Raw genomic sequence first — 25,094 nt, forward strand, 5'->3', positions numbered from 1 at the left:
TCAAGGTTGATAAGGCCACCCAGCTCAGTCATTGTGATTCTGGGTGGTATACAACATAAACACCCACTAACAACAATAACAATAAACAAGATATGAGCAGCAATAGCAATAGTACTTGTACACCTTATAGTGCTTCACAGCTCTTTCTAAGTAGTTTACAGAGTCAGCATATTTCTCTCAACAACCTGGGTCTTCATTTTACCAACCTTGGAAGACTGGAAGGCTGAGTCAACCTTGAGCCAGTCAGGATCAAACTGCTGACAGTTAGCAGAATTAGCCTGCAATACTGCATTCTAATCACTGTGTCACCATGGCTCTTACAAAAGTAAAATGCAAAATGGCAACCAACTCAGAGAAGGGACTCCCACTTAGCTGACCCCTATTACCCGGAGTAAGAGCCAGGCAGTAAGGTCTATATAAATCTGTATTTTATCAAAGCTTTTAAAATTTTAAAATATTAAATCAATAATTTGTCCTTTTCTACTTCGTGCATTTCTAACACGAGATGAGACGAGGTCTTTCCTAAAGTCAAAAAGAGTTGTGGCATGTTGTATACTGAAGAAAGAGGAAAGATCATTCCAGAGAGAATGGGCAATATGCTGATTAGGGAATTCTGGGAGTTGAAGTCCATATATCTTAAAGTTGCCAAGTTTGAAAAACACTATTTAGAACTAAGGAGAAATTTCCTGACAGTGTGAATGGCTTGCCTTCATAAGTTATCACTTGAGGGTTTTTTTTAAAAAAAAAAGACTGGAGAAACATTTGTTTGAAATGGTATAGGATCTCCTGCTTGAGCATGGGGTTGGATTAGAAGACCTCCAAGGTCCCCTCAAACTTTGTTATTCTGTCCTTTTGGGTACATATATATATATGTTTTCTTAAGTTTTCGCAGGTATATATATATGGTATTCAGCTTTGTTCGGGTATTTTCCCACGTCATTATAGTTGTGCTTTTAAAGTTGTAGCAACGTTTTGGCAGAATCTCATCTGCCATCATCAGGCTTATGTATTGTGTTCGTCTGTGAGTCAGACTTTTACAGCCGTTTTAATCTGACTCACAGACGAACACAATACAGAAGCCTGATGATGGCAGACGAGATTCTGCCGAAACGTTGCTACAACTTTAAAAGCACAACTATAATGACATGGGAAAATACCCGAACAAAGCTGACATGTACTTACATACATGTAAGTACCCACGAAAACTTTCTTTTTAGTCAACTTAATCTCCTCGTGACTTGAGATATATTCCTTGCACTTATCCTGGCAACAGGAAGGAAAGACTTTTTCATTCCCTTTTTGTGGGAATATTCCCCCCCCCCCAACTTCTCTGCCTAGTATATAGCCCTGGGGTCTCCTGGTAGTCTCCCATCCAAATTCCAACCAGATCTGACCCATTCTCTTGTATAGGGCCGACCAAGTCAAACCCCTTCTTCTTTTGAGGGGGAGGCTCAACAGGTGAGAAGTGAGCAAAGAGAGGGTCACTGACCACAGCTCAGTGGGTTTGAGTGTGAATTGCAGTGAGGCATTCCCCCTCACCCACGAAAAGGAGGGGCGCTCTGGCCTCGATCTGGCAATTGGCGAAACCTCACCCATAGATACAGCTCAGCCTCCTCATGTGAAGCTTTTGCATGTTAAAGTCACAGGTAGCTTGAAAATCGAAGAGGCGGGAGGCGGTCCCTCCTTTGATATTTAAGCAAAGAAAATTATAGGTACTTCTTTCACTGACAGACATCGACGGGGAAGTGATTTGCCTAAGTCTCGGGAAATTCCCTGACTGTAACGAGTAAGCGCACAGAGAGGAAGATCCTAACTACCCAGACAAGCAGCACTCAGACGCGGAATAGGCAAGACGGAGGCTGCCGCCTGAACGAGAAGCAGCTTCGCAGACGCCAGCCTCAGCGGGAGAAGGTCCCACCATGGCCGGTAAGCGCTCGAATCGCGCGGTCGGGCTCTCTCGGATCGAGGTCAGCAAGGCGGCCCCGTGCCGTTTGCTCGACATGATTGTCCAGAAAAAGGGCAGAGATCAAGGCGCAGAGGCCTCAGGAAGTCTGTTCCTATACTAACAGTTCCTCCGCACTCACTTTAGTTTCTGTCCCTGGGGCCAAAGAAACTATTTTCTTTCTGGGCAGTTGGACAGAAAACCACAGAAGCTTGCTTATAAGATACAGGGGTTCTAGAGTATTGACAAATGCTTTGCTTACTTCTTGATCCTTTCCCTTTTTTGCAGGCTAGGGGATGTGATGGCGGATAGTTAGATTAATCGTTTGAATGTTTTCCTGGTGTGAAAGTAGCCGGAGAAAACTTTTGATGGTGTGAGGCCAGGTTTTGTAAACTGCTCAGTGCAGGCAAAATAAAATCAAAATTACACACACAAAATCCTCCCATGGTGCTCAATGTCAGGAGTGACTCATGGGTTAAAGAGAAATCCCCTCACCCATCTCACCCATTCCTCCTTTTTTTAATCTTTATTTTTTCTTAATTTTCAAATGTTTTGTATTGCCTTTTAATCTTTATATTATGCTGTTATGGAGGGGCAGCATATTAATTAATTATGAATATTAATATAATTAATTGTAAAAATTAATTTAGACGACCCCTAGGTAGCCATTTAAATCTCCTTAGATACATACTATTTTTATTTTGCACTTTATAGGTTCTTCCAAGCTAAAATGTTACTTTCAGCTGCTTGGAAAAAGAATAGGATACAGATATAATAATTCAGTAATTGATGAAATACTAGAATCAATATAGTATTGATTAATTGCAGTTGCTGTTTGCTAACTGAGAAGGATCCATACTATTTTGTAGCAATGAAAAGAGAGCCTTGTGACAGCTTCAGATCTATTATAGCAAAACTTTATATTTTGTCAAAAGCTGGTCTTTAAAGTCTCACAAAGTTTCTTTGTTTTGATATTTAGATTGTTAGAGCACTTCAGGTTTACATCTGAACTTTTATGTCTCCACTATAATAGGTAACTTTGAGGCATTAAAGTCATTTTTTCACTGACAGCTTCAACTTTTCTGAATAAGAAGAGCTTTGAACAAACATGCTTAAATAACTGTAAAAATGAGGTAGAGTGGAATTGGAAAGACACAGACACTATCCTAATTCATAATTAATGTAGTTTTTTTAAAAAAAGAATCATAATGAGTATTTATTGTCCTACCACTTACTGTCATTCAATTTTGGAACTTGCTGGATACTTTCTTGCTGCATTGGTCTATTCTTGGTACTGAAATCTGAACTGGTGCCTCCAAACAATGGAGGTTCTGGGTAGTTACTGTTTGATTTCAGCTGTTGCCTTTTTGAATTCCCTCTTTTATCTGCAATATAGCCTAAGATATGAAGGGAAGAGGCAGTGAAGATGGGAAAGTAGACAAAATTCATCTCAATTTTGTATGTTTGTTCAAATACCCCTCACTGATTCCAAGTTGATTTATTTCCACATAAGCACTGTAACGATGTCTTTCTAAACAGAGATGAAAATTGCACAGATTTCCATCTAAATTTCTAATGGAGAGCCATAAATAGGCTACATTTTGTTTTTAAGGGATGAATTGTGCCTTAGTTTCTTAAAATCAAAATCTTCCATTTATCAGTATTGAATCATAATCCTTATAGCATTTTTTTACTGAAAACAACTATTAATAACATGTTTTGAAACTGTGTTTTTTAACATTATTAATTACATCGATTTTTCTTTACCTGCTATGCTGGCTTCGAAGTTATTTGAAAGTTACAAAGTAGTACAATATCATTTTTACTAATAAATAGAAGTAATTGGTGGAAGAGAAATACAGTATAATATTATTCAGAAACTTTTACCTCTTACAATTGTGAATGTATAATGTAATATTTTGCATATGAAACTTATAGTATATAGTATTTCATTCTATATGATTTGAGGCATTAAAATTCTACATTTAAGCCTTGTATCTTTTTCATCATTGCATTCAGAATTTCACATATCACAGAAATATCTTAAATTTCTTTTGTCAGCGTCATTTTGTGAGATTATTTATACAATGAAATGTTGATTTCAAGACCTTTTGTTTTTGATATGAAATAATAACTTCAAGGATATTATAAAATGTACCACACTGGGAAAGCTCATACTGTTATATACCAAGCCATGAATGAACCTTTCACTTATACACTTTTACTTCTCTCTTTTCTTGAGCAAACAAAAAACAAGGAAGTCTTCAGTTAAATACAGTTTCCTGTTTTATCCAAGCTGGTAACATGATTTTCTATTTAAATATTTAATATTTGTTCTCTCAATGGATATCAAGGAAGAATGTAATCAATACACAGTGCAATGATTTACCAATACTCTTTAAACATAATCCAAAGATTGTTCAAATTTCCTTGTCTTGATGTTGAAATTAAATTACTGGCACCATTCATATATTGGGCATTTTCAATTATATTGGTGGAAAGACAGGATTTGTAGATGCAACTTGTAAAATCTAAATGACAAAATACATTTTAAAATATAGAAGAAAGGAAAAACTACTGTATTTTTTCCTGCATTCTCTGAACTTACATATGTGGACATTTCAAATGAGAAAACCACAAAGGAGAGAAAGATTATATCATTTTACATAAGGTACTAAGCTTTTTCTGCATACAACAGTACTGGGCCTTATTCAAGATATCAATGAGGATGCTTACCACAAGGAGGTAGAGAGTTTAGTGAACTGGTGTAACAAAAACAGCCTCATTTTAAACGTAAGAAAAATGAAAGAGATTGTTGTCAATCTCAGAAAAGGCAGGCACAGCCACACACCTCTACATATTAATGAGTCACCTGTGGAGGTGGTTAGCAGCATCAAGTTTCTGGGTGCGCAACTAACAAGTAGGCTAGCTTGGTCACTCAACAGTGAGACACTGGCAAAGTGGGCACAGCAGCACCTGCATTTTCTGCATCACATGAGAAAAATTCACCTTTCTTCCCCTGTCCTTATCACTTTCTATAGAGGGACAATTGAGAGCATCCTGTCATATTGCATTACCGTCTGGTTTGGAAGCATTATTGCTTTGGACAGGAAAGTGGTGCAGAAAGTGGTGAGGATAGCAGAAAAGATCATTGGTAGTTCACTTCCTTCTATCCAGAACATGAGTGATGCTTGAGCAGGGTCCTCAGGATTGTCTGGGATGCTACACATCCTCTTCACAACCTGTTTTCCTTATTACCTTCTGGGAGGAGACTTTGTGGTATCCAAAACAGAACATCTAGATTCAGTCACAGTTTTGTTCCTTATGGCATCAACCTTGTGAACTCTCAAGTTTCCCCTTTCCACTACATATTCAAAATGGACAGTGATGTGTGTGTGTGTGTGTATGTATGTACAGTGCAGGTATTTATGTATGTATATAGCATGTGTATATATGTGTTTGGGTAGATACACACTTTTACTTGAGAGCAGGCAACAGAATTTCATTTTTAATGTGGGCCAATGTGCTCACAGTAAAAAAAATGACAAAAAAGTTATTTTATCTTATATGTATAGCACCATGGATTTTCCTGGGCAAAGGCAATGCATGAAAAGAAATGGGAACTTTGTGGCCTGAGATTATGGTCTAGGGGTCTATTGGTTTGAGGAATGAAAGGAAAGCCTCACTGAAGGCAGTACACCAGGGGTGTCAAACTCACAGCCCATGGGCTGGATGCATCACACGCTGGCCACGCCTACCCCCAGTTTAGCAAAGGGGGAAAGTTGTGATACATCATGTGATGATGGTGTGACGATGCGAGTTTGACAACCTTGCAGGAGACTATTGAGCTAATTACAGGCTAACGTCAATAAAGATAAAAAACTTACTGAAACAGAAAAAAACATCTGACTTCTTTTGTGGCAAGCAGGTGCCTTTTGGATAGTTCAGTCATGCCTTCCTTATAACATCAAGACTTCCTGGAACCCAGAGGTACAATTTTTTTTAAAGGAGAAGCTATACAACTGAATTAATTTCAATCACAGGTGTACCTTCTATCTTAAGCAGCTGCATTTCTTTTCTCCTGCCCTTTATACATTTTTAAATTTATTCTATTTTTATTCAGAGTTTTCGATAAATGCTCAGCGAACTATATGTGGATCAGATTTTGCCCATAGCAAAATATGAGGTAGGTAGGGTTGAGTGACAGTGGCTGCCTTAAATCACTAATTGAGCTCTGTGATCAACATCATGAACATGGCACTATCTAATATGAATACTGAGAGGCTTGGTTGACACATTGCATTAAGCGATAGTTTTATTAAAATTAGGGATGGGGAAGAAAAGAGCTACAACAAATACATAAGAAGCATATACAAAAGACAAATAACATACAGTAGGTATTCTTTAGGTTAGTTATTCTCAGCTTATAGTCAATTAAGTGATATTTGGTGAGAATCAGGGCCTGTAGTTCATGTGTTAAATAAAAATAATTGTATATATATTTATATGTCGAATAATAACTGAAAGCTCACAGGATGGCCAAATCTTTTTTTTAAACATGGTTTCACACTTTTTACACGAAGTCTCAAGGTATTTTAATGACAGTGTGAATTTATGACCATCTGTAATTGTTTATTTTTGTTGTTTGTTTAACTAGAGTATCTTGAGGAAACCGTTTGGGGGGGGTTTATGTGTATAATGGCATCCATAGACTCTGGTTTGCTTGCACAAAGAACCTACCTGCAGAAGCTTTCTCTCACAATGTAATAATATGCATATTTGGGGAACTATTTTTAAATAATTTACTTTAAAGCAGAGGTGCACTATCGGCAATATCTCAGAGTCCAGAAGTTTAAATTACTGATATTTGGCATCAAAATACTTGTTTTAGGTGGAATAATTTCCTCCTTTCTTTCCTCCCTGTGTTTTGGGGGAAAATATCTGAGCTCAACTCATGGCATCATCAGCTATATCCCCATTAAAGGTAGCTCATCCTGTTGTCAAGGTTCCAAGTAATATGCCCCCAGAATAAAAGTCCAAGGCATCCATCTTTCATCGAAGTCTATTTATTAGGAACATATCACATTGGCAAGGTCTTGGTTTAATTCCTACTCTGACCAGATCCCGGAATGACATCCAGTAAAAACAAAAGTTTGAAACTTTCCCCCATAATCACATTCTCCAATCAGCACACAGTCCATCAGTCCGATGACTCTGAGCTCCACCTTCCGCCAGCTGCAGGCACCTTTTCAGTTCTCACGGGAAGGAATGCCAATTAGCCATAACATTCCCCCTTATCTCTGCAACCCCCCACCCCTGCTGCTAGAATGTGGCGAGCCTGAAGCACCGTTAAAATCCTTTGCAGAAACCCTAAAGAAAGTTAAGAAAAGCATAGACAAAGGCTACAATCAAATATGGCTACACATATGCCAGCTTCAGGGTTGACACTTGTCTCTAAATAGAGGTAGTTCTCGACTTATGACCACAATTGAGCCTAACATATTTGTTGTTGAGTTTTGCCCCATTTTACAACTTTCCTGCCACAGTTGTTAAGTGAAACACTGACATTGTTAGTAACATGGTCTTTAAGTGAATCTGGCTTCCCCATTGATTTTGCTTATCAGAATATCACAAAAGATGATCATGTGACCCCCAGGACACTGCAACTATCATAAATATGGGTCACTTCCCAAGCGTCTGATTTTTGATCATGTAACTATGGGGATGCTGCAATGGTCATAAGTGTGAAAAATGGCCATAAGTTCCTTTTTTCAATCCCACTATAACTTCAAATGGTCACTAAATGAACTGTGGTAAGTTGACAATTACTTATAGTCTTGAACTGGCTTGTGTAGGGCAAGAATTATGTGTGCAGTAAATGATGAATTTTCATAGGAACCTTGTCGAATAAAAGGAGGAATCTATGCTGGCTTAGGCTATAGATATGAAGCCAGTTTCATATGCATAAAACCAGGATTTGGGAGGGGTTCCTTTTTCTTGTTAAATGTAGTACATCCACCTCTGCCCGAGATACAACATTTGAATTGATGTTTTGACATTTGATACAGGGTTTGTCCAGCGTAACACCTTTCAAGAACATAGAAAAGTGGAAGTGAAAATTGAGAATTGGGAACATTTTCCAATGTACTTCTGTAGAAAAGAACTGTCAAGCGGTCATTCCAGCCTGAGCACATTCAAAATGCTTAAAATGTGACTAATCTGTTTTTTAAATGGGCAACTAAGTTATTACATCACTTGCCTTGAATTTTTGAAAAAAAATTCTTGCCTGTGAAAGACCACATATCTTTTGGAGTCAAATGTCAAGAACCGTTATATGCTAAGCATATGCAGATGAAAGACAGCCCAGTCCAAAGTGGGCATGGCAACATTTTTTTCTGTTTATGCTCAATAGCTTGACAGAAGGATCTAGTTGCTTGTTAGATTGTTAAACTTGGTCAAGAGTTTTTGAAATTGCTAATGCAAGTTTGAATCTAAAGTTTGAATATAAAACACATCAATGAGGTCACTGCTTCCCATTTCTGTAGTACGATCTTCTAAATCTAGGAAACGATATCACTCTTTTTAATGAGCTAGGTATCATCAGAAAGTACCTTAGCCAAAACTTAAAACAATTTGTCCATTTAGCTCAGTATTGTCTGTTTTGATTGACAGGGACTCTCTAAAATCTCCCCCCCAAATTAATTAAATATTCCAGAATCTTTGACAAACCAATCATGTGTTTTACCAATGGCCTAATTATATGTTCATACTTTGTCTTACAATTTTATTTTTCCAGGTTTGTTCATTATTTCTTTTAGTTTGGATGAATATAACATTGCTTTCATTTGTTTTTGTTTTTTTAATTGTTCATGGTTTGGAATCTGCATTGTAGAGAGGCTCTTCATTTAGTGAATTTGAATAATGGTAGATTATCAGTAAAATAAGTGTAAATATATTTAGGAATCTATCAGCGAACATTACTTCGCACATTTCATTGCAGCCTGGCAGCTGAACCATTTGGGGTTATGGTATTACTTAAAAAATTATTGTGAAAGAAATCCAAAAATGAAATCAGACCTGTAAAGTTGTTCAATAAACAGCTTCATGTTGAGTCTGCTTATTCAAGTAAGTGAGTCCCATGATTTCCTAGTAAACAATGCATAAGTAGTCATTGACTTATGACCATAATTGGTATCAGAATTTCTGTTGTTAAGTGATGCAGTTGTTAAGTGAGTCATGCCCAATTTTATAAATTTTTTGCTACCATCATTAAGTTAGTCATGCTGTTGTTAAGTGAAAGCAGCTTCTTCTATTGACTTTGCTGGTTGGAAGCCCCCTTGGGAATGTCACACCTGACAATCGCCTGGTTCTGGGATGCTGCAACTATTGCAAATGCACACCTGGATTTTTTTAACCACAGGACTGCAGGAATGCTGCAACTGCCATAACTCACTCTTTTAAAGGGCCATCATATATGGCCACTAGGTTGAGGACAACCTGTATTTTAATATCTGAAACAAAGCTGTAAAGGATCCTCATATTTTTATAAATTAGGGGAATTTTCTAATTTCCTAATGAATGCACATGTATGTTTTTCCAATTAATCTTCTGCCTGTAAATGATCAAATTCAGAATGAAGCAAAAGGCTTTGCAATAGCACTGCTTCACAGAGTCTAGTGTTAGGACAATGTAAAAACAGACACTTTTAAGAGTCACTTTCATAAACATTCCTTGACCTGGATTCCATCTGTATTATCATAATCATTACAACTCAAGTGCTGCGTTGTATAAATGTATGCAGAAGGAAACAACAGCGGTACTGTAATCTCAATTTTGGTGTTGATTGTAGAATGGTAGAACAAGTCCCAAGCTATTTTGCAGTAGACAAGAAAAACATAGAACAACAGATTTGGGAGGGACCTTGGAAATCATCTAGTTCAAACCCTGCTCTAGCAGAAGACCTATCATACCATTTCAGACAAATGGCTGCCTAGTCTCTTCTTAAAAGTCTCCAGTGATGAAGCACCCACAACTTCTGAAGCCAAACACCTGCACCTGCACTGATTAATTGTCACTGTTAGGAAGTTTCTCCTTAGTTCTAGGTTGCTTCTCTCCTTGATTAGTTTCCACCCATTGTTTCTTGCCTTGCCTTCAGGTGCTTTTGAAAATAGTTTGACCGTCTCATCTTTATAACAGTCCTTCAAATATTGGAACACTGCTATCATGTTATCCTTGGTCCTTTTTGCCATACCAAATTTTTCATATGTTTTAGCCCCTAGACCTCTAATCATCCTTGTTGCTCTTCTCTGCACTCTTTTCAGTCTCAGTATATTTTTATATTGTGTTGACCAAAACTGGATACAATATTCCAAGAAGAAAGACTTAGGAGAGGAGTAGAAGGACAGCAAATAAGAGAATTGTGAGAATGTTGTGTCTAAATCTATTTTGTAATAAAGAGCATGTAGAGAGTATGAAAATACTCTATTGAGAGTATGATAGAACTTTTGTGTGCTAAGCCATAAAGTAGTCTGCATGCTTAATCTGACACCAGTTAGTTAGGTTTATTCAATAAACCACATGTATGGCTTCTTCAATAAACCATGAATAACAATGTTAGATATGGGTTTAGTAAAATACAGGTCATTATTTCTTTTTTTTTAAATAATCTTTATTACACATTTTTCAAACATTTACACTACATTTTCATTTCTGACAGTACATCAGAGTCACCTTCTTTCCTATTTACATAGTAATACTTTCATTTTCATTTTCAGTTCCTGGTATATTTCTCTAATATTTGTACATTTATATTTACCTTTTTATAATTCCTTATATACACATTTCCTGCAAATCTTAAGTAATTGTATACATATTCTTTACTTTTCTCCTCTAGCCACTCATACCATATGTCCCAAATCTTATAATATTCTGTTTCCTCCTTGTCCCTCAACTCCATCGTTAATTTGTCCATCTCTGCACATTCAAACACTTTTTTAATTACCATATCTTCCGTAGGGACAGGTCATTATTTCTAAGTCTACTGAAGGCTACCGGTAACTCTTGCTGATAGCCTTTGAGGTTTCAGGAAAAAGGCATCATGAGATCCATCAAACTCGGGTTTCCCCCTTTATTCCTGCTAGTTATTTAATGCTGATTTCTGCTCAGTGTACAAAGTTAGTCTAAGTAGGCTGAAGCTGGCAAGTACAATCTAGTATAATCTGTTCAGAAGGCCCCACAGCAATTTGGTTAATTAATGTTACCAGTAAACTAGGAAAACATAAAGATTAGCATTTAGTTCAGTCTGAGATAACTGCAGAAGCTAACTTGGAATCATTTTTCTCTCTAGTTAGAAATTGTTCCTCCTGCAGTCATATGCTGGGGATTCACAATTTTGAATTAGTGCTAAAATACAGGCAATCTGTGCACACATACATAATCTGTGCATATAAATCTTGCATGCTTGATTTTAGGTTTTGAAAATATTTTTTCAAATTTGAGCCTGGTTGAAGGTAAATGTAATCAATTTTTTTTCAACAAAGTGCAGAATTTAAAAAGAGAACAGTATCAGGATATATATACAGTAAATGTGGAGTCATTCAGCCCAATGGGAGAGGATGGTCTTCAAGGACCTATTAGAGTTCAACAAATTATTGACCCTCCAAAGATACAGTAGAACATTCAAACGGGTTTTCTCCTGTTTTCCAGAAAAACACAAATTTTCTGCTTGGTCAGCTGAATCTGACTTCAGTCTGCCTCAATAGTAGGCTGGCAATGTGATGGCATTTCCTTATTGAGGACATGTAAAAGCAACCTAGAACTAAGGAGAAATTTCCTGACAGAACAATTAATCAGTGGAACAACTTGCCTCCAGAAGTTGTAAATGCTCCAACACTGGAAGTTTTTAAGATTAGATAACCATTTGTCTGAAATGGTATAGGATTTCCTGCCTAAGCAGAGGGTTGGACTAGACGTCCAAGGTCCCTTCCAACTCTATTATTCTATTCTATTCAAGAAATAAAGAATGAGCTGTCTCATAGCCTGGATAAGGTGGCTATATGGATGAGCCTCAGAACAAGAAAGACAATACAGAAATCAGTGTTTGTTTTGATATCTTGAGTTAAGCATTTGAAGCTTCGTACAGCAGAGTAATTTACTTCAACTCAGGTCATAAAGTAATCAACAGAATTTTGTTTCAATTTTTCCCAATAATAAGGCCATTTCTGTCACAGAATCCAGATAGGAATTTTTATGGGCAATGCTGCTAGAGCTGATAAACTGACATCAGTAGAAAATGTGAATGTTTTATCCCAAGGGTGCTTTTTTTTCAAAAGGCAACTGGACTTTCTTTGTTTTTTGCTTGAAGACATTTCGCTTCTCATCCAAGAAACTTCTTGAGTTCTGACTGAATAGTGGAGAAGGAAGGATTTATATCCCTTGCAGAATATACTGAAGAAATTACTGGGATGAGAAGCAAAAAAATAAAACCTAGTTGCCTTTGGAAAATGCACCTTTGGGAAAACCATGACCTGGATGACTGAGAATCTCCAGGAACATATCAGCATTTCACATGACTTTTCTTATCTGCTTTCCAAATTAGCTGTTTCACCTTCTCTTTTAAAAGCCAGTTTCTAGCGGTCATTTAATTACCATAACATATGTTTTAAATTGCATGTTTATAATTGTTTCTTTCCTTTTAAAGGTGGTCATGAGCCATATATTGAAATACATGAGCAACCTAGACAGAGAGGGATGCGTTTTCGATACAAATGTGAAGGAAGATCAGCAGGCAGTATTCCGGGTGAACATAGTACCGATATCAACCGGACGTTCCCATCTATACAGGTATACCTATTACTGTGTCTGCTTTCTCTTTTGTGTACCCCAAACTTCTTTCAAAATTGGGAGTGGGGATTGTTTTGCTCAAAAGGCAAGGATTGTGCAATACAGTACATTGTTTAAGGTCCGCTTTCTTCAGGCAAAATGTGTTGAAAAGCTGCTGGGAAGATTAAATTTGATTCCTCATTTGTCCTGTTCTTATGTTATGAAATCCAAATTATACAATAATCGCATAAATACAAATAATATTGTAAAAGGCTACCCTAAAAAGATGACCCTCAGAATGATATTTTAAAAAGCTTGTTGTAAAGGGACTGTTCTATAGCTTTTTTGCAACTTAACAAAAGCAGAAAGTTTTGCAGTTCTACAGGGGAAAGAAAGATTTCCTAGTTCAGGACTATGGCCATGTAAGTTGTAGCAAGCCATGAACTGTTTAACCATAATTTATTGAATAAAGCATGACCATACCACACACTAGTTCATGTTTCTCAGTCTTAGCAACTTTAATATGTGTGGTCTTCAATTCCCAGAATTCCCCAGCCAGCATGGAGTTAAAGTTAAACTTCTTAAAAGTTCTCAAAGTTGAGAAACATTGCACCATTTCAATGGATAGGCATCCTACAAGTGATAACAACAACAATAACAATATAAATGAAAGCAATAGCAATAGCACTTAGATTTATATATCACTTCATAGTGCTTTCAGCCCTCTCTAAGTGGTTTTACAGAGTCAGTATATTGCCCCCAACAATATGGATCCTCATTTTACCGACCTCAGAAGGATGAAAGGCTGAATCAATCTTGAGCTGGTGAGAATCGAACTCCTGACAGTCAGCAGAATTAGCCTGCAATACTGCATTCTAACCACTGTGCTACCAAGGATAACTTAAATAAACCACAATTTTCATTATGATTCTTGTTTTGCATGAACTCTGTAATAAAGAATAATTATCCTTCAGGTATATTGCTCTGGGACTTTGAGGATTTAAAGATTACAGTGAGCCTTTTGAAGCAAATCTAGAAAAGATTGACAAATCCTCTCTCTCTCACTCTGAACCAATTAAAATAGAATATAGAATCATTTATCCCAGTAGGTGAATCCAAAAGATAAATCCACGAACCACTCATCAGGTGTAGAGGGAAAAGTCTAGTAGTGCCAACAATTGCCAGTCAGGATGTTTGCATACCTCCAGGATTATTTCCTTATTTCCTTATAGTTAATATCAAGGAAGGAAAATCACTGTCATTTAACCTAAACAGCGGAGTGTTTCATAGCTTTGACTGGAAGGGAAAAAAAATCATTCAGAAACATTTGAATTTCTGATGAAAGTCCTGACTAGCCAATTTCCACACTATTGCTCTTAGGCTACCTCCAAGTATCAATCCTTCTTGTCCATTCCTGGATCTCACCAGCAGAAAAATAAAATGGAGAAACAATATCCACTCCAGCCGTACCTGGACTATCTCTGTAGCCATAATATTTGTAATGATTTGTACAGCACCCTTCTCTAATTTATAGATTAGGTAGGACTTTCTTTAGTGTCCATAATTCAGTTACTGTTTGGCTAGGCTAGGTGGGGAATGTTGGGAAGGTATTTAGGTGTTGTGTAAGTTGGAGAATGCCACTGTACAGGTAGTACCACATACTTTCCAATAATCTCACAAAGATTTATCAGATAATTCAATCAGGAGGAAATTCTGATCTTTGTGTGGCGGAATTTTGCCAAAGCATAACCCTCAAAAGAAAAACCATGTTTATCGCAATGGTCATTGGGAGCTTCCTTCACAAGAAAGAGGAACAGTGAACAATGGAAAAGCAAAGATTTTTATAGGGAATTAGAAAAGATGGCAAAACTGACTACTTTGATGAAAGACAAAATCCTATCTAGTTTTATTTCTTTTTGGAGACCACTTTTGGACTTCTTCCTTGTAAAAGATAAAAATGAAGTTTTGATTTTAGGATTTGATAACTAGATTTTATATAACTATACAAGTATTATGCATTTATATTCTTATTAATAGTCATCATTATGCTTGTATTTAACTTAGAATAAGATGGCTTTTCTTATATAATTTTAATGTTATTTTTATTGTTTAATCTGTATATTTTTAAAAGATTTTGTTTTACTTTACTGTAAGAGATTACTATTTATTTGTGTCTGTACTGAAGAAATTTGGAAATCAATCCCCCTTTTGTTTTTGTCACTTTTTAATTTTTTCCCCTTTTTGATCCTCCTTTCGCAGGTTTTTCGCTTTTTGTTATTTTATATCTTATATGACTTTTTTAATTTAATAAAGATTTTTAAAATATATATAATCCTAAAAAAATTTACAGCCACTTTGGACCTGAAGCTAGTGTCTCTTAAGGTTTCAGGCAGAGAAAAGTCACAGAAATAACATCTACCTATTGTTCAGTTTCTTTCCACTAAAGCCATCAGAGATTGAAGCCAAGACTCTCCTGCATTAAAGCATGTACTCTGATAATAAGTTTGATGCTTCCCTGATGGTTTTTTATGAGAAAAATATCCTCATGCAGTTCAGTAAACCTTATCCTCAAATATGTGAGCTTAGGATTATATCTTCAGGCACTAATTCTGTGTCCACTTGCCTGGGAGTAAGCACCACTAATTTAAATGGGGCTGTCTTCTGTGTATAGGTTATGTGGTGTATTAATTGATGAAATAAGTTAGGACACACTAAACTATGGTTTATTGAATAAAGCATCCTGGGTTTACCCAGAAAACCTCAATGTAAAACATAAGGACTGATTAAAATGAAATTGAGCAAGCTGCATTGTTTGACTTAATATTGAACTTAAAAGGTTGTAGGATTTTGGAAAACATGGAAGATCTTAGAATCGTAGAATAGGAACAGGTCATTAAAATATTATGTATCTCTTGGTCAGTGCAGGATTCCTAATCACAGTGTTTCATTTGAACACATCCAGATAAAAGGAGTCATTATTTCACTTAGTAATTATAGCACCATTCAGTACTTTTGCTTTCCTTAACATAAAGCCATTATACTATGTCTTGCATTCTGGGTTGATACGGTATATGACACCTCTTCATATATTTGCAAACCCCTATCATATTTTCTCTCAGTCATTACTGTCTCTCCACAAGCACAGTCCCTGTATACTTTATACACGCTGCCATTTGTTTAAAACGTATATTTACTTCTAAGTAAAAGCAGATCAACATAATTTTGAAATCTATTCAGAATGTGATTTTTCCCCTATATAGTTTTCTGTTGTAATCACTTCTGTAATTTGAGAAGCCATATCTTTTTATTTGTTCCAGTATTGTAATTTTGCATGTAATTATTTAAAGTGAATATGAAATGTTACAGTATCTCTTTTCATTTTAAGCTAAAGTTTGATTTTCTTTCTCTCTTGTGAAATTGAATGATCTATCTCCCCACAAAGAGTGGGACACTTATTTCAGAATCCATGTCATTCAAAGTTACAAAGTTAGGACTTGACACTAGAATATATTTCAATATTGTATCTTTTATACTTGCTAGCTAAGCATATAAACTATGGAAGTATAGTCCTTCTTGTGAACCATCATTAGCAAAAAGGTTATCCAAATAGGTGGTGGCAACAAGAATTAACACAGCAGGATGCAAAGCTAGTGTGTGTAGACCCTGAAGGGCTCTGGGAAAGTTTGTGATTTATAACCTTTCATTCTATCAGCTTAATCATATCATTATATTTTTGCTGTGTGTTTCATTTCTTTTTAGATTCTGAACTACTTTGGGAAAGTAAAAATCAGAATAACATTGGTAACTAAGAATGAACCCTATAGGCCGCATCCTCACCAGCTGGTTGGAAAGGATTGTGAAAATGGTTACTATGAAGCTGAATTTGGGCCAGAGCGTAGAGTTTTGAGGTAAGTAAATGGGTGTTGTTATGTGTGATATGAAACAGAACTAACATTTTTGTTCAGTTTGAGAATTGTTGCAAATTTTTACATGTTATATTGAGTGGTCCCATAACAATAGGCAAGATCAAAACCTATTTGGAAGGTGAGATACAAGCTTCAACTTTCTTCAGGGCATAGAAGACGCCCATATTATTTCCAAACTCACTCCAAAAACACAAAAAAAAAGTGTTAGAAATGATTAGAAATTATTAGAAATGATGCTGGTGGAGCACACTTTTTGTAGCTCTGTTTTAAGTAAGGATATCCATGGGGAACTGGATACTACCAGTAGTTGAAGTATTGCAGCCCTTTTCTTTCCTTGACTTCTTAATAGATACTTATTTAATTGCTAGTACTTTCTACTTCTCTATATGGGGAAAATTAACAAACCTCCCAAAGTATGGCAGACTTAAAGTAGGCCTGTGTCTTGGGTACCAGTTACGAAGTTCTTTGTTAACTATCACTAGCTGAAAATGTAGCAGTTGAGTGAGCATTGAACAGATGGAAAATGCTGAGGCCAATTCTGTTGTACTTATATGCAGAAGGTGAAATATCCTGCCTGAAAGATCTGATTTTTCTTTTCTGTGCATTTCTTGTGATATTTATATATGATATAGTATTTTCTTATGAAATTTAAATATGTTTGATTTCATGTAAAGAGAAAGAGTACAGACACTGGAACCACAGAGTTGGTGTTGTTTTAAAGCTGGTATACTAAAGTGGACAATTACAATAAGCTTTTTTAAAAATTAAATTTATTCCAGAGGAAAACTTTCCAATATGTTTTGCCCAGTGTAAGAAGCTTCCAGCCTTGGGATCACCTAGGCACATCCCCATTTGATTGGTGGGCCTTCACTCCTTGTGTTGCTCCTTCACAATCTTCTTTATATTCCTGTGCTTAATGGGAAGTACACCTTTCTCTTCAACATACTTGGAAGAGTGCTCATACTGCCAGAGCAGGGAGAAAAAACAATATATTTGAAGACTGCTGTATTTCCTTGATGGACAGAGAGAAAAAGGCTTCTATTTCACTCCCTCCTTTCCCTCCCAGTAGAGAAATGTAGAAAGGAAGGTATACTCTAAATATCAACCCAGGTTGCCAAGTGCATCTGAAACAGGAACTTTTGAAGTTCTTCCTCATAATAGGAAAAGAGAACAGTGAAGAAAGCTTATTCCTCAAAAACTGAAGGACTAATAATAGATTGGAAGGATTAGAAGAAACCTTGGAGATAACTGAACAAGGAGAGATTTAACCTAGAAATAAGGAGAAACTTTCTCACAGTGAGAACAATCAACCAATGGAACAGCTTGCCCTTGGAAATTGTGGGAGCACCATCACTTGAGACCTTCAAGAAGAGATTGGACTGCCATTTGTCAGAAATGGTGTAGGGTCTCCTGCTTGGGCGGGGGGTTGGACTAGATGACCTATACGCTCCCTTCCAACTCTGATTATCTGAAGCTTATCTGGAATACTGGCCAGGAGACTAACCCCTAGCCAGTACTGTAATCCACTGCTACATTGTTTCTACTTCATGGCTATCCATGCTTAAATACTTATAGAAACGGGAATTCTACTATCATCTGAGGCAGCATGTTCCACTGCTGAACAGTTTCTCATTAGAAAATTATTTCTAATACCCAAATGAAATCTGCTTCCTTCTCATTTAAACTCACTATTTCTTGTCTTCTGCTGTCATATCTCCCCATGGTCTTCTCTTCTTCAGGCTAAACATCCAGTGCCTCCAACTATTCCTCATCAGTTTTTTAACTCTAGGCCTGCTAATATCTTGGTTGCTATTCTTTGGACATGCTCCAGTTTGTCAGTGCTTCATAAAGGTGCCAAGCCCAGTACTGGATACAATATTGTAGGTTGGTCTGACCAATACCAATTAGAACTAATGACTCTTCTTCATCCTGACCTCTATATTTCTATTGATGTTGTCTTGAATTACATTTACTTTTTCGCAGGTGCATCACGCTGTTCATATCCTGCTTGTGATCCACCAAGATACTCAGAACTTTCTGTCATATATAGTTGTTCCGTAAGATTGTCTACTCATGTCTTAGATTTTCTTATCCAAATGAAGGACTTTGTATTTCTCCCTGTTGAAATTCAGCTTGTTGGTTTCTACTCATTTTTTCAGCTCATTATAATCCTCCTGAATATTAATACTTTTTCTAAATTGTTAACTTTTCCTCCTGCCTTTGTATTGCCTGCAAATTGATAATTGGGTTTTTAAACCCATTATCCAAGGCACTGATAAGCATGAACAATGCAGGCCCTTCCGTGTAGGATGCAGCCCAGTGGTATGGCATTGTTACTGCCTTCTATCTTGATGCAGAATCATTGACATACATTTATTAGATATCATTGGTCAACCAGATCTTTATTCGGTTAATGTTGGGGTAATTCAGTTCTATTTTTACTATATTCTCTAGCAAAATTTAATGGAGGACTTTATCAAATGTTTTGCTGAAGCTAAGTTTGCGGTACATTATGTCCACCATATTCCTGTGGTCATATATCAAGAAAAGGAAATCAGATAGGTTTGACATAATTTATTCTTCATAAACTTATGCTGGCTCCTGTCAAACAATGAATTCTTTTCTACATGTTCACAAACTGACTGATCAATGGTCATTTCTAGAGTTTTGACAAGCATGAGCCATGGTAGTACAGTGGTTAGAATGCCGTACTACAGGCTACTTCTGCTGACTGCTGGCCGCCAGCACTTCGGCAGTTCAATTTTCACCAGCTCAAGGTTGACTTATTCTTCCATTCTTCCGAGGTTGGTAAAATGAGGACCCAGATGGTTGGAGGCAAGATGTTTACTCTGTAAACAGCTTAGAGAGGGCTATAAAGCACTGTGAAGTGGAATGTAAGTCTAAATGCTATCACTAGTGATATTAATATGAAAATCACCTGTCTTAAGTTTCTTGGCTCTTCTTCTTTTAGTCCTTTTTTCTTTCTCTAGTCTTCTGGCACTATGTATCTCACCCATGTCTTTTCACAGATCACATAAAGGCCCCCAAAGGACATTCTTACACCCCTGCATGATTTTCAGGTATAATTGAACTGCATTTGAAAACTTAACTGCATTTGTGGTGGCCCAGTGCTCCCTACCTTTCTCTGATTCACCAAGTCCCTCCTTGCTGAAGGAGATGATAGATTTATTACTTCCACAGTTTCTTTGGAATAGCCTTCTTCCTTATTCAGCTGCTTTCTGAAAGTAAACATTATTCAACACAAAGTAATTCAGAGAGAAATTATACTGTGAAGTTGCTGTCATTTAAAAGAAAAGCTGGTTGAACTGAAAGGTTTAACTGAGATTGGGAATTTTTCACTTGCAAGCAGTATGACTTCATTGCCAATGACTGCTGTTCTAAATATTTACTCAAGTGTGTTATTCATGAAAAGTTTTGCTCAGAGATATCACAAACATCACCAGTGGTTTTTATTTATTTTTTTCTTTGTGTACAAATTTACATGGGATGAAATGATTTCTACAGTGTCGAAACTTGTGGAACACTAAGGCACAATTGAAATCACACTTCTAGAGTTGAACAACCTGGGATTTGTTTCTGAGTTTACATATGTAGATTTGGAGTATGGGAAAGGTTGCATATTTGTCTATTGTGGGATAAATTAATCAGTCAGATTTATAAGGCAAATGATTTGCTGTATCTCTAGGTAATATGGCAATTATCAATCCTCAGAAATATCAGCAGTTGGATAGCTGATGTGCAAGATTTTGGCTCTTCTGTAATCTGATTTCTCATATTGCAATTATCTGGTATTAATTCCTATTTTGCATTTACCCTGGGCTGGAGTGATGTCATGGGTTTTCCATGTGGGAAAGAATCAGGTTGCTGGAGTAGGTGGGGAGAGTCCCTTAAAACTGCCTTGTGATCTGATACCATTACATGCAAATTAGGAAGCTGATGCTATTGTTGCTAATATTCAGAATCTCACCAGACAAGTAGCCTGGCCATAGTAATTTTTTCTCATAGCTACATGATTCAGAATCATTCCTCCCTCTCTGTCAGAAAAAAACAAATTTGAACTAATTCTTGGTGGGGTTTTTTTTTTAAAAAAAAACAGGGATACCTGGGGGTAAATGAACAGCTACACTCTGTTAGAAACTTTGAGAAGAAAGATACTTCCCTCTGTGGGAATATATACAATATCATACCTCTCTAGACCATGATCATGTTCCTTTTTCCTTTAAAAATAAGGGGAGGTATCTAGAATCCAGAACTGCCATCCAATCCATGCTTATTTTAGAAAAAATGTTTCACCAAACTCTGAGGGACTTCATTCTAAGCAAATATGCACAAAGTACAGATCTTAGGGATTGAAGAACTTTAAGATGTAATTCTCTATATATCTATTAAGAACCTATTTTGCTCACTGCATTTTCAGACAATGGAATATTGGATTCAGTCTCAATCAGCCAAATCTCTGGCTTTTGGTAAATTTTACTAAACTTTACTTCTACCTGTGTGCACTCAGTAATGTTCCTGGAATTTACTCCCAGGCAAATATATATAATATTGTAGCCTCTTTCTCTTTAATTAGAAGATGAATAATCTAACTGAAGAACATTTAAATATATAAGTGTGCAATTGAAGGATGTTTTTTTTTTTTAAAAAGAGACTATTCTGTGATGTTACTAAGATAGAAAAAGGAAATGTGAAAGATAGTATTGCCTCTGAATAATTCTTGTTTAGAAAGGTTTTCACTGATTATGTCCCATAAAGTCAGTATCGAATTTTACTGACCACACAGATTTTCTCCAAAAGGATCTATTCCTAATCTGTTCCTTAAAGTCTTCCACTGTTGGGGCTGAAATTGAGGCCATCCATCTTACAGTTGCTTGTTCTTTTCCTCTATTTCCTTTCACCTTTTCCAATTTTATAGATTTATTCAGAGAGCTACATCTTTGCATTATGTACCGTAAATAAAATAATTTGACTCTGGATCAAGTGAGAAGTCTAGATTAATTCTTCCTAATTTGATTATCCATTTGTTCTTTTGTTTTTTGATATTGGTAAAATATGTATTTTGTGGTGTTATGTTAGTATAAGTTAGTATTTAATATTTTAGTATTTAATATTTAATTAGTCAAGCTGTCTTTAAACACTTGGCATCTCTATTTTCAAACCAGTATCCAGTTCTGCTTAAATTACATATTAATCTTCTTCAAGGACCCCCCAAAAGTATTTTTTTTTTCAGTATGAAATCTATATACTACTAAAACTCTCATTATATTTGTCTGTCTGTTTGCATTCTCAAGTTAGCCCAAATGGTTCATTATACCACAACCTAAAAATCTGCTAATAAAATCTGCTAACTTATATAATACATAAAAAATCTGGGACCCATTACTCTTGTTGATTTCCATGATGCCCAGACCAGTTCTATAGGCAGTTCTCAGCCTAGAACAACTGAAACCAGAATTTCAGTTGCTAAGCAATGCAGTTGCTAAACATGACTGGATCAATTTTACAACTATTTTTATTGTGATTGTTAAGCAAATCATATGGCCATTAAATGAATTATGTGGTTATTAAACAAATCTGGCTTCCTAGATTAACAGAAAACCAGAGTTGAAAAGAACCTTGGAGATCTTCTAGTCCAGGGATGTCAAACCCGATTGCATTGCGGGCCGTATTGGACTTGTTTTTGCCCTTGTGGGGCTGGGGTGGGCATGGCCTGCACGGGCCATATCCGGCCCGCAAGCTGCGTGTTTTTTTTAAAATACATGTATATAGTAATATATATATATACATTCTTTAAAATACATGTGCCTGGATCAATTTGTTTATACAAAGTATTAATAAACTAGTAATAAAAGTAATAGTAATAATAACAACCATAATTAGAAAATTAATATTTACTTATTTTAGTAGAATTCTTACATCATTTGCATATATATATATATATATATCAGTAATCATTCATTTTCTAATTTCTACCCCTTGTATCCAACCATTGATAAAACATATCCTATGTTGCAAAATATTGTTTCTTCCTTATCTTTTATTGTTTATGTCAATCTATCCATCTCCACACAGTCTAAAATTTTTCTAATTATATTTTCACTGTAGGTATGTCGTCATTTTTCCAATGTTGTGCAAATACAATTCTCGCTGCTGTCAACACATGTATTATTAAATATGTAGTCCCTTTGTTATAATTTTCTGGTGATATACGTAATAAACGAGTGGCATGTTTGACACCCCTGTTCTAGTCCAACTTCCTGCTCAACAGGAAACTGTATACTATTTTAGACAAATGGTTGTCCAATTTCTTCTTAAAAACCTCCAGTGTTGGAGCACCCACAACTTCTGGAAGCAAGTCGTTCCACTGATTAATTGTTCTGTCAGGATATTTCTTGTTAGTTCTACATTGCTTCTCTCCTTGATTAGTTTCCATCCATTGCTTCTTGTTTTGCCTTCAGGTGCTTTGGAGAATAGATTGACCCCTTCTTTTTTGTGGCAGTCCCTGAGATATTGGAACACTGCTATCATGTCATCCCTAGTCCTTCATTAAACTAGACATATCCAATTCCTGCAATCATTCTTCCTATGCTTTAGTCTCCAGTCTTCTAACTTCTAAGCATCTTTGTAACTCATCTCTGCACTGCTTCATCCCAAAGTGGATGAAATATTCTAAGAGTGGTCTTTGTTGTTGTTAGTTGCGAAGTCATGTCCGACCCATCGCAAACCCCATGGACAACGTTCCTCCAGGCCTTCCTGTCCTCTACCATCTTCTGGAATCCATTTAAGCTCACGTCTACTGTTTCAGTGATTTCATCCACCCACCTCATTCTCTATCGTCCCCTTCTTCTATTGCTCTCAATCTTTCCCAGCATTAGGTTCTTCTTCAGTGGGTCCTTCCTTCTCATTAAGTGGCCAAAGTATTTGAGTTTCATCTTCAGGACCTGGCCTTCTAAAGAGCAGTCAGGGTTGATCTCCTCTAGGACTGACCGGTTTGATCTCCTTGCAGTCTAAGGGACTTGCAAAAGTCTTCTCCAGCACCATTGTTCAAAGGTCTCAATTCTTTGGTGCTCAGCCTTTCTTATGGTCCAACTTTCACAGCCACATAGCCTTACCAGGGCATTATAAAATGGTACTAATATTTCACATAATCTCGATTATATCCCTTGATTAATGCAGCCTAGGGCTGTGTTGACTTTTTTGACAGCTACAGCACACTGCTGGCTAATATTTAACCGATTGTCCTTTTAAATCGCAGTTATTACTATTGAGCCAGATACCACCTATTCTATACTTGTGTATTTGGTTTTTCTTGCCTAAATGTAGACCCTTACTTTTCTCACCATTGAATTTCATTTCATTAGATAGGGCCCAGTATTCAAGTCTGTCAAGATCCTTCTGTATCTTGAGCCTGTCTTCTAGAGTGTTGGCTGTTCCTGCCAGCTTGATTTCATCTACAAACTTGATAAATTCCCCTTCTATCCCCTTGCAAAATTATTAATGAAGATATTGAAGAGTACTGGATCTAAGACAGAGCTTTGAGGTACCCCCGTGCATACTTCCCTCCATGTAGATGCAGTTTCAATAAGAACTACACATTTAGTACAGTTGGTCAGCCAATTACAAATCCATGTGGTGGTGGTGCTGTCTAATCCATATTTTTCTACCTTATCAAGTAGTAAGGTTGTGGTCTACTTTATCAAATGCTTTACTGACGCCAAAATAAATTATATCCACAGCATTTCTCTGGTCTGCTAATTTTGTCACATTGTCAAATATTGCAATAAGATTTGTCTGACGTGATCTGTTTTTGACAAACCCATGTTGCCTTCTGGTTATGACTTCGTTTGTCTTTATGTGTTCACAGATTTGTTGCTTGATTATTTTTTCCAGAATCTTCCCAGGTATTAATGTCAGGCTGATAGGCCTGCAGTTTCCTGGATCCATTTCCCCCCCAGCTTTTTTTGAAGTTGGAAACTACACTAGCTCTTTTCCAATCATCTGGTAGTTCCCCAGCGCTCCAGGATCTTTGAAAAATATGGTTCAATATTTCTAGTTCATATCTGGCAATTCCTTGTGGTGTAAACCATCTGGTCCTGGTATTTTGAACTCATCTAGAACAGTTAGGTGTTCTCTTCCCATTTTCTTGCTTATTTTGACTTGTATTTCTAATCTGCATTTTACAATATTTTTGCTTGTTGGAAGTCAAATGGTCACAAATTATGTTCATATGACTGCAAGACACTGCAACTGTTATAAATGTGAGCTGGTTGCTAAGCACCAAATTTTGATCACATGACAATTGGGGTGGTGTGATGGTCATAACTTCAGGCCAACACCAGCCAAAGAACTGACAGAATGAGGTAATGAGGTAAAATAACTCCACC

General features: G+C 36.5%; 1 protein-coding gene across 1 annotated transcript in view; it reads left to right on the forward strand.

The window, feature by feature from the left end:
- Positions 1 to 1,620: 1,620 nt before the first annotated feature.
- Positions 1,621 to 25,094, forward strand: part of REL (REL proto-oncogene, NF-kB subunit) — a 53,942-nt gene continuing 30,468 nt past the window's right edge. The window contains exons 1-3 of the mRNA XM_026676733.2: positions 1,621 to 1,926; positions 12,642 to 12,784; positions 16,523 to 16,671. Coding sequence (XP_026532518.1) covers positions 1,920 to 1,926; positions 12,642 to 12,784; positions 16,523 to 16,671 — 299 coding nt within the window. The 5' untranslated portion in view covers positions 1,621 to 1,919. The remainder of the gene's footprint in view (positions 1,927 to 12,641; positions 12,785 to 16,522; positions 16,672 to 25,094) is intronic.

This window comes from Notechis scutatus, chromosome 1 (genome assembly GCF_049901735.1).
Source record: "Notechis scutatus isolate UNSWTSFEM ecotype Mainland chromosome 1, rNotScu1.2, whole genome shotgun sequence".
Taxonomy (NCBI): domain Eukaryota; kingdom Metazoa; phylum Chordata; class Lepidosauria; order Squamata; family Elapidae; genus Notechis; species Notechis scutatus.